Source organism: Gallinula chloropus (genome assembly GCF_964237585.1).
Source record: "Gallinula chloropus genome assembly, chromosome: 10".
Classification (NCBI taxonomy): domain Eukaryota; kingdom Metazoa; phylum Chordata; class Aves; order Gruiformes; family Rallidae; genus Gallinula; species Gallinula chloropus.
The window spans coordinates 14071546-14082029 of NC_140095.1; the positions used below are offsets into that span (position 1 = coordinate 14071546).

The 10484-nt window shown below is 52.7% G+C and overlaps 1 protein-coding gene across 1 annotated transcript; it reads right to left on the reverse strand.

The window, feature by feature from the left end:
- Positions 1–4390: 4390 nt before the first annotated feature.
- ATOX1 (antioxidant 1 copper chaperone) lies at positions 4391–8075 on the reverse strand. Its single transcript, XM_084268527.1, has 4 exons — positions 8032–8075; positions 6726–6801; positions 6344–6501; positions 4391–4589 (listed from the first exon to the last, which is right to left on the reverse strand). The coding sequence occupies exons 1-3, from the start codon at positions 8035–8037 to the stop codon at positions 6368–6370; spliced, it is 216 nt and encodes a 71-aa protein (XP_084124653.1). The 5' UTR covers positions 8038–8075; the 3' UTR covers positions 4391–4589; positions 6344–6367.
- Between the last annotated feature and the right edge of the window lie 2409 nt (positions 8076–10484).

Sequence of the window (10484 nt, forward strand, 5' to 3'; positions counted from 1 at the left end):
AAGAGCAGCTGGCTAGGGCAACATCGTAGATGTGACCCTTGGCCCCAAGAGCATGGGAGAGTGTGATCCTGCCTGCAAGCCAGGATGCTCATCCCAGCTCCACTACTGCTGTGCCCGGGCTGGGAGCAGGCAGGTGAGTGAAAGTGGAAGCCTAAGGCAGATTGTTTCTCAAAGCAGACATTTAATAGAAGAATAAGGCTATAAAATCCCCATCTTTTGGTAACAAAATCCCCATCTTTTGGTAATGAATCCTCTGTGTAAGAGTCTTAACACTCAGACATGATGTGCCTGTGGAATTCCTGAGAGTGCTGCAAACCAAACCTTCCTTTGGCACCCTGAAATTTCACAGCAGTTTACCCCTCCAAGCCATCAGGGATCACCATTTGCACGCATGGAGCAGGGGGATCTCCCATCCCTTGTCTGTCTTCTGCAGCCTGTGGTGCTATTTTGGAAATTGTCTCATTTACTGGGTGGTTCAACTGAGTACAACTGCTCCTTTGGCTAAAATCCTCCCCTGTCTGTCATCTGGTAATTAGAAAGTGCTGAAAAGCCAGTGGTGCTTAAGGCAGCTCTGGGATAACCAAGGCAGCTTCTTCTTTTGTGGATGAAGGATTGGGCTTTGACTAGTCCATGGAAATGGAGTTTTTGTTTAAAAAGCAGGGAAGGTAACACCCAGCAGCACAGCAGCGCTGCAAGAAGGGCAAGGCTGCAACTGAACAGCATGGGGGGAAGCAAATGCCTTCTGCTTGAAAACACTACAGCTGGGAAAAAGCAAAGGTAATTTTGAGGCAGGGGAAACAAAAGGACTTTGAAAGCCTGTCCTGTCCCTCTGGGTTTGCCCAGTTTTTACTGGTGCTGCAGTTAGAGGCAGTGTGTGGACTCTCACAGTTCAGCTGGAGCTGGGGCTTCATAGATGAGTGAACTCCTGCTGCTGGAGGGCATCTTCTCCCAGATGACCCATTGCACCTCACCAGCCACTGGTCCTGCAGCTGGCAGGGCTGACACATCCCTTTCCCAGCAGGTCACTGGCATCAGGGTGTCCGTGGTGCAGGAAAAGCTCCTCTTTGAGTGCCACCCTTTCCTGTTTGCATTGCAAACTGAGTTTTTCCCTGTCTGAAAACAGCCTCACAGCCCCTGTGTCTGGCATATTGTTTCCTGGGGAAATTGCTGTGACCACATTATCTCTGCAGGCTTGCTGAGGTCTCTCTCTCCATGATGTGCAAGCTGGGGACCAGTTTCAGGCCAGCCTAATGAACGAAGACTTTGAAGATCTTGAAGTCTGGCAGTGATTGGGCAAAGAAACTCTCCTTAGATGATGTCTGATCCTTTTAGACTGCATGAAGCAGTTGTTTTTAATCCCAAATCTTTTCTACAGGCCTCTCAGAGAGCCACCCTGCAGGTCTGCTCTGTTCAGACTCAACCATCCTTCCTTGAAGTCTCCAGCCCAGCTGAAATCAGCCCAAACCCAGCTGAAACACTGAAGCAATCAATGACTGTCACAGGGTGTCACTACTCAGCTCTGGCTGCATGTTTCTGGGAAAAGTGGCCTGTTGGGAGGCACCCTGTGCTCCTGCAGCCCCACTGCTTTAGCAGTGCTGGTGCAGAGCCTCCTGCGTTCCCTGTCCCAGAGGCAGGAGCAGCAGGACATCTTCCCCAAACACCTTATCTTATCTGGAGGAAAGGAAAGCAGGCAGAGAGAGCGTGCTGCAGATTGCCTGGTCTGGTTGAAACTCCTTGTACCCCTGATTAAGCCTGCAAGGTTGATGGGGGAGCATGTCCTGCTGGGCTTTTTGGGGAGAAACAAGGAGCAGTTTGGGCACCATCCTCCATCTCTGTTCTAACAGGAGTGGTCCTGGTTCTCTGGTGTTTCCACTAAATGTGCCTGGTGTGCTGGGGTTAGGGACCATCACAGCATTTCCCTTGCTGGAGAAGGAACTCTAGCAGCTCCCTTCTCCAGGGGGCTGGGGGGAAGGAAGAGGGATGCGATGGGAGGGTCTGAGCACTGGGACCACTGAAGGAAGGTTGAAGCAGGGCTCAGGGGAGCCCTTGGTGCTTTCCCAAACTGCTCACTCACATCAGCATCCTCAGGGGCTGGCACCAGAGGTGGCCTGTGCAGAACTGGACCTTCTTGTCCCCTCTGCTCTGGGACATGAAGTGAGGAGCAGAACATCAAATGCCATGAGGTACCAGGTCAGAAAGCTCACAAATCCTGCACACAGAGTCTCCATCAGAAAGCGAGTGGCAGGGACACCTCAGGGCAGTGGCTGTGGCCAGCTCCTGCTGTGCTGCACACAAAGGGGAATTACAGGGGCTGGAATGACACAGGGTTGTCATCAAGAACTAATGGACACGTAGGGCAGCCTGGTGTTAACGCTGCCTGCTGCCAGGGACAGCTAGAAGCACATCTCAAAGCCCAGGCAAGGAGCAGGAGGGGGACCCCCCCCCAAACCTGGACATCACTGCTCTGGTGGATGGAGACCAGCTCCGGGCAGGCTTTGTGAAGGGTCGCTCCACTCCCCTCTGGGCTGTATTCCCAGCGCCCTGCAGCCAGCTCAGGGTGACCATAGCCCACCACCCCAGCCCATTTCCACCCAAAGCTGCAACAGCCTTTTTGTCATCAGCTAAGAGCTTAAAAGCAGCATCCAGCCCCTCCACCCACACCCAACGGCGGAGGAAACTGCAGCCCCACAGCTGGGTGCTGGAACTGCAGGGATCTGCAGGAACTGGTCCTGAGAAGGAACCTTTCCTTGTCTGGCTCAGAGATAAGCAGGCTTTAACCAAAACAGGCCGTTTAGCAGAGCAGGGAGAGGGGAGCAGAGCAGCTGGGGGAATGTGGATAGCATGAGCCATGGCCCAGACATCAAGGACGAGCAGCCTGGTTTGCAGCAAGCCAGACTGGGAGTTATCCTCTGTGGGCACACCATGGCCTGTCTGGCAGACAGCAAGCAGCACAAGGACTGCTGGCTCCAAGGCCAGCTGCACCACCCTCTCCACTCCAAACCTACAGCACGTGTGTTCCCCCAGCCCACTGCCACCAGAGCAGAGCCACTGGGCAACCAGTTGCTGGTGGATGCAGTGGCTGTGCCTGGGAGGGCACATGTGCTGGCAAACAGCAGCTTAGACCAGCAAGGAGGGAGCTAGGGAAAGGGATTCTGTCACCCATCCAGGAGCTCAGAAGCATCGTGCCATGTGTCTGAGCACACCAGCAGAAAGCAGAAATAGACTGTGGTTCTTGGCCATGGCTCTGGAAACTTCCTGCCACTGGGAGATTTTAATGCAAGAAAATAATGCAGTGATGTTAGGCTGCAGCCTGTTAGCTTCCCTGGAAGGAAACAGTAATAAAAAGTGTCTGCAGCACCTCCCTTGAAGTGTCTCCAGGCCCTGCACGTGCATCTACAGCAATTCCTTGTGCTTTAGATCAATAGCAAAGAAGGACTTGGGATACTAAACCTCTCTAGGAAAGAAGAAACAGCAAGTACACCAAAGGTAATCTCTGTGCTCAAGTATGAAAGATTTCTTACAGTAACCTTTTCCTTCAAACTTTACTTGGTTTTCCTCTCCACAGAACAAGTCACATTTGACCCACAGGCAAGGGAGCCACCCCTCAGGGAGGACAAGAAGCAGCAGACTGGGACACACACATGCAATCCTTTCACTAGGCTGAAAACCTGAGTTAAGAGCAAAGCAACGATAAAGCCCATAACACTGGACACTGAGCTGAGAATTAAGAGACCTGGGAGAGACTCCCACACTCCTTCCTCCACTCCTTATCAGCACATTCTTCTGCTGTGTCTGCAGGTACACACGTTTGGTTGAAATTTTGTAGGTGGGTAGGGAAAGGGACAAGTGGGACATCTGCTAGGGACTGATCCAGGTGTCCTGAGCTGGGCCCAGGATCCAGAATGATTCCTCAAATTTATGTGGTTATGCAGTGCCTTATAAAGCACTGTACTAAACCTAGGCTGAGTCTGTGTTCCCTGCTTCTACTTGCAATGTGGTTGGCCTGTGAGCTCGATGACATTGCTGGGGTCTGGTGACTCCTGCCTCGTGGCTCTGCTGGCTCAAAAAGACACTCAGTTATCCTTGACTTCCTATGAGAGTCCCTTCTTCCCAGCACCTACATCCCAAATGGGAAGTCTGTCTGCTCTGTGATGGAAAGACATCTGCCAAGACACAGATTCCCTGAATCTAAGTGACATTCAAGCTCAGCTCTCCTGAGAGATGCCCCTCAGGCAAAGATGCAATCAACCTCTAAAGATAGGTGCAATTTCCCAGGAGACCTGTCTGGCATGTGATGGGTAGTTTCCCATCCCTCAGAGCCACCTCTTGAACAGAAAACCACTTAAAGCAGTACAAAGACACACGAGACACACAGACAGGCACTGAAAGATAGAAGCAGCTCCTCGATTTACTGTGGGACTAAAAACAACACAAAACACTCTCCCCTCCTCTCCACTTTGAAAGGCAGCTGTCTCCTCCTGCCAGCCCTCTGCGTTCCGACATCTGGCAGGGCAGTAAAGTTCAAGTGACAGCAAGCTGAGAGATACGCAGAGTTAAGCTGTCTTTTTGCTGAAGTCATGTTTGAGTTCCTGCAAGACAAATAAAAGACACCAACGAACAAATAAATAAATAAATAGGGAGGGAGAAAAAAAAAGTTGACCCACAAAGGAGATTTAAGTTGTACAAAGGTGCCCTCTACCGGCACCAGCCAAAGGAAAGCCATCCTCCTGGGTCGAATACAGTGATTTGCAACTTCCCTCCTTCCTTTTATAGATGAACCTCTTAAAAATATTACCTATGGAGGGAAATGTGCTGTAAAAGTGAAATTTAGTGGTTTGGTTTTTTTTTTTTCCCTTGATAGCTGAAGTGATGTAGCAACAAACTACCAGCAAGGGCAGTCCAGCCACCTCTCCCCTGTGTTTTGGATCTTACGATCCTTGGGGAAGTCAAATTGCTTCAGTTAAAATCCAGTAGGAAAGCAAATGCATTGGAGAGAAATATTCTGGCAGGGTGTCCAGAGCAGGTAAGGCTCCCTACCTGCCTTGATGTAACATAAAGAAAGTGGTGAGAATACAAGGTCAAGGAAAAAGAGGGACATGACAATGTTATTTGGGACTGGCTTTGTTGTAATGGTTAAATTTTGCCTGCAGGCATTTGAGACATAGTCCATGTGTCCCTGCAAGTTGAAACCAGCTCTGCAGTCAATACCAGGAGCTGAAAACTATTTGAGGCACTAGTCAATTTGGAGCATGTTCCTCTCTCTGAAATAGCAATGCTATTTGATTAAAGCTATGATTTTAAACAATTTCTTGGAAGTATTGAGAGCTTGCTCAAATGATACAAATTGGGGATTTAAAATCTGTTCTGAAGTCAGTCTATTGAAACAATGCAGATCTATTGCACGCGTGCATCAGTATCAGCTCAACTCTTTCTTTTATCAGTTAAATTCCTGCTGGTGTAAATCCCTGATTTAATTTGCTGACTGGAAATTAAATCAGCACGAGCTGGTTTCAGTGCATCTGTGCTGGGTATTTGTGATGATCAAACCAGACTGTTTTAAAATGTCATTGGTTTAGAAAGCTCCACTGACAGGAGCAAGCTCGTAAGAGACACAGTAGAATAATCCTGGACACTAAGGTGCAGTGAGTGGCCAGCCCTCTTCTTTTACTTCATTCTTTTCTGATGACAATGAGCCCTGTCCACAAAACATTTCAGAGTCAGAAAAGAGCTCTGTGCGTGCCCTCTTAGTGCTGGGACTCTAGGAAAATCGACAGGCTGCAACCATCAAGCTGTCTGTGGGACAGATGTCCAGCTGGCCAGAGGCTGAATGCACTGGGAGCTAGTCTGAAACCCAGGATTTTGTGTCCATGAGGGAAGCAGGGTGCTGCTCCTTCTCCATCCTCAAGTTTAGTGGATTAACAACGATTATTAACAGAATCAGACTTTGGAGGTCCTTGTGCTAACAACCACCCTGCATCACGTAGCCACAGGGGTCTTTGTGACCCATCGCCCTCCCTGGTATTCCTGGGGGGTGCCACTCTCTCTGGTCAGCTGGTAAATTCTTTGGGATTTGTTTTTATGCATGATACGTTACAGCAACCTCTAGGTTCACCTCTCTACCAGCACCACAGTTGGGATGACATGGGCTGTGGAGAGTAGCTACGGGGTCCCACACAGAAATGTTGCTGGCTTTATATGGTCCTGCTGCTTCTCTGAATTAGGAGTTTGCTGAAGCTGGACCTGCAAGTCTTTCCTACTTTGTGCTCCCTGAGAAGCAGCCTGGTTCACTGGGAGAGCTGGAAAAAGCTCGCTCTCTTCAGCATTTCATAGACCTGGTATATACCTAGCCTCATCACATCAGGCAAGGCTACTGCGCAGACTTCTCCCCAAGGTAAGAAGCGTTCTTTCCAGTCTTCTTTAGGGTTTCCAACAGGGTGTCAACATTGTGCTCTGAGTCAATGCACACCTTCTTGTTGGGCAGGTCAATATCAAACTGGACACCTATGAGGAAGAGTAAAACAAGTTCCACTGGTAAAGCAGCCATGCTAAAGGCCATCAGTCAAACACACACGTGCCTCCTGCCAGCAAACCCCAATACCACCACCAGCCAGCAAAACCAAACCGTGTTCCTCTTGCAAGACAGAGGACCCCAGGGCAGTGACATCCTGCCCTAGAGCTGGCGTTGCTCTGGTGAGCTGCCTGTCACACGCCCAGCACTGACTCACCTCCCAGCCTGTGCAGGACACGGGTGACTGCGTTGGAGCAGCCTTCGCAGGTCATGTCCACAAAAAACTCGTGTTTCTGAAAAGAGGTAGACAAGGGGTCAGGTGGGCACAGCTGGAAACACACCACAAGCACTCATCCTCCACACCTGCCTTTATCTCTGTGGAGGTGGGTTCAAATCCTCCCCAACCAAACTGTAGGTATATGTCAGTAAGGGCCCCTTGGCAAACCCAGGAGCTCCTGCTACTCCTCCCTATAGCATCCTTGTGCTGTCCCTCACAACATAATTCTGAGGGACCTGTCTGGCCGCTTCCCTAAGCAGGGCCACCTTCAGCGTCAGTGCGAGTTGTGGTGTGTGTCAGACTTACTCCACTTGCCCTGGGGAGCCCAGGAGAAGCAAGTCTCCAGCTACCCACTGTCCTGACTTAGTCTGCAAGGTTTTTGGTGCTTGCCCATCTTATTCTTCTTGTCTACAAACAAGGTAGTTTGTAGTCTGGTCCCCAACATAATAAAATCATGAAAACATCAACAAAACTGAAAACTGAGGGACATCAGTACTGTTTTTTCATCCTTTTGCTCCACCAAGGCCCCAGTGTTATCTTCTCTACATGTGAGAGATACCAGGTCAGCATACGCATGCTCACCTGTAACACTCATCATGGCGCTCAACCTTTGGCACCAGACGGGTCCTAATTACCTTTTCATCGGTGTTTTTTATTTCATTTAAAAAAAGAAAAGCCGTTTTTTATTAGTTACCTGCAACCCACATTGTTTCCTATTCAAAACTACTCTTTGCCCCCCAGTCACTGGAGACTGAAACCCTCACAGACACCGTTCACCCCGGAAAGCAGCTCAGGAACGGCGGTTCCCATCAGGATTTCCCAGTGTAATTCGGTTATTATTATTATTATTATTACTACTATTACTATTTTTAAAATGCTCTGCGTGCTCTGGGGCCACTGGTGTGCGGCAAGAAGGGGATCGGGATGGAGCAGGCGGCATCCCGGGGCAGGAGCCACCCTCCACGGGCCCAAGCCCCGGTGGCTGGGGGGAGCCCGGCTGGCGCCTCTCGGTACCGAACACCGCCCTCCCTGCCCCTCCGTCTCCGCCGGCGCCGGGTCCGGCCCCACCACATCCCCCGGTCCCGTACGGGGGCCCCCCTCGGCCCCCCGCGGGCCTTTCGCGGGCCCACACGGACCCCGGTCAGCCCCGATGCCCGACCCGGCCGGGCCCAGGCCCAAGCGTTGTGAGGGGCCGGCCGAAGGCCGCGATGGGCCACCCGCGCCCCCCCCCGGGCCCGGCACCCACCGGCATGGCGGAGCGCGGCGGCAGCGGCAGCTCCCGGCTCTCGGCGCGGCGCGGAGGAAGGGGCGGGCCGCGACCGACGCCTCAAGGCCGAGGCCGGGCCTTGAGGGCCGGCCCAGCATAACGCCCCTGGGGCCGCAGAGGGTCCCGGGGCTCCTGGGAGCCCCCTGTTGTTCCTCGGGCCGGCCCCAGTTCCCCGGTGAGCCGCGCTTGCCCCCCTCCCGTGCAGGACAGCAGCGGCGGGGCAGCCGCCGCCCGGTCTCCCCATGGAGGGAGGACCCTCGGCCCCTCTCGGTCACCTCACACGGGTAGAACCCGCCCGGCCGCCTTTCTCCCTGACCCCACGGCTCCATGGGACGGCTTTTCAGAAGGTTTTGCAAAATCACCCGTGGGCGAAGGCACCGGGATCAGCTGCGGAGAAACCCAGGGAGGGCAGAGAGGTCGGGGACCGCCGCACAGTGAAGGGTTCAGCACCCCGGGCGTTTGGGAGCCGGTGGCTTTTGTTTGCAGTGATACGCGCTGGCTTTAGGCTGTGGGATGCAGTTTGGGGGCTCCCAGGCGTGTTCCTCACACTGACCATATTGCTCTCGGTAGCCTTTTGGGGGCAGCGATTTAATTTGTAGGAGTATTTGTTGCTGAAACACAGCCCCACGTCTCACGGTTCTGTTTCTTTTCCCGGTTTTCTGGTACTAAAATGCTGTCCCTCCTCTTGAGGAGATGCACCCGGGCTGCGGCTGGACTGACACTGTCCTGGTTAAGATGAAGCCTCAGGTGTGAGTAAGGCTGAGGCTGGCAGAAGGCATGGGATGACAGAAGGGGTTGAGGAGAAAGCAGTGGAGAAAGTCTGTGCTCGGTGTGGACCCCAAACATCTGCCTGCACTCTGCCTGCCAGCAATACAGGCTGAGGACCAGCACACAAACAGAGCCGCTGCGGGAGGGAGGTGGGAAGAGTCATGAAGGTAGAGGAGGGTTGGCTGGGCTGCTTCAGAAAGCTTGTTCCTCTGTGTTTTGAGGTTTTGAGATTTGCTGGTTTAGGAAAGCTCTGGTAGACAGGATTATTGAATGAGGGAGATTTGTGGGGGTGTCTCTACTTCAGAGCGGGTTGGAAGAAAGGATGCCGGTCCCTGAAGATGTCTGTGTGTCTGCTTTGAGGCGGTTTGTCGTTTTCTTTTCCTGGCTGTTTGGCCCTTTGAAGGTAGTGTCTTTCTTAATAACTCCAGACAAGGTGCAGGGGGCTGTGGTGGGCACAGGGTGCAGCTCGGGTGCTTTGGCAGGCTGTGGGGAACCGGGAAAGCAACAGTGCAGTACATCAGGGCTGAGAAGAGCTGGGAGGGCTGCGTGGGGTGGTGATACTTCCTGACCACGTGCTGGGCTTCAGCATCTTCCTGTAAAGAATCCTAACCTGTAGCAGGAAAAGTAACCGGGATGTTCTGGTTATTTGCTACCACACCGTCCGGAGCTGGGATGTCAGCTGGCCTTGGCTAACCCTTCCCCTCGCACTGAGTTGCTCCTGCATTGAGCCCCAGCCAGGAAGACTTGAGAAGAGGATGATGTGAATGCCTTTCCTAGTGAGCTCTGGGTACACAGCCGGGGGTGGGGGGAGCAAGTCCCTTCGTTTTAACGTGTGTAGGGCCCTGTTGTTGGACTGACCTTTCCGTTGAAGAGGAATTACCGGTCGTCACATTTCTCTGGGGCGAGATATCTAGGATCCCCCTGGCAGAGTTTATTTTGGATGGCTGTTGTGCTGGGTCACTGGTCTCATGTTAAAACTTTGCAGAAGTCCACGCTACTGATTTATGAACTGGCGGATTGCAATGTGGCTTAAGTCTATAAATAGCTGGGCTGCGTGTGTGGAAGGATATTAATGCTGAGCGTGGCCCCGTGCCAGTCTGCTGGCTCTATCTCTAGCTGCAAGGCATGGCAGGGAGAGTTTTAGGCAGCGTTCAGGGATACGGCGGTGGGGAGGAAGTCACTTTTATAGGGCAAAATGTATCTCTGGCTGCTTCGTGTCATAGATACATTTGGGATGGGATGGGACACAATCAAATGGAAAGCCCTGGCCTTCTGGCAGCTCCCTTCCCCTCCCACTCTTCTCCAGCAACCTGGACCAGCACCTCCTGCTGGGGAGGGATGTGGGAGCTTCGAGGCCTTTCTCTTCTGCAGGACCACTCGGGCCTCGCAAGGTGCGTTAGAAAATGCCCTTGCTTGGCTTGGCTTCCCTCCGGGGCAGGTGCTGTAAAGGAAGAGCAGCTGAATGAGGCTCTGGGATCTGCCTAGGGTATCACAGGGACGGGCAGGAGAAGCCAGCCCGTGTTTTTCGAGCCTGGAGAAGCGCCAGGAGGCCCTTTAGTGCGAAAAGCTCCGTTTATCCACCCCGCGGGTGGCTCCTCTCGGGCGAGCGGGTCATCTCTGGGTGAGCGCCTGTGGTGCAGCGGAGGCGGCAGCAGCTGCAGGAG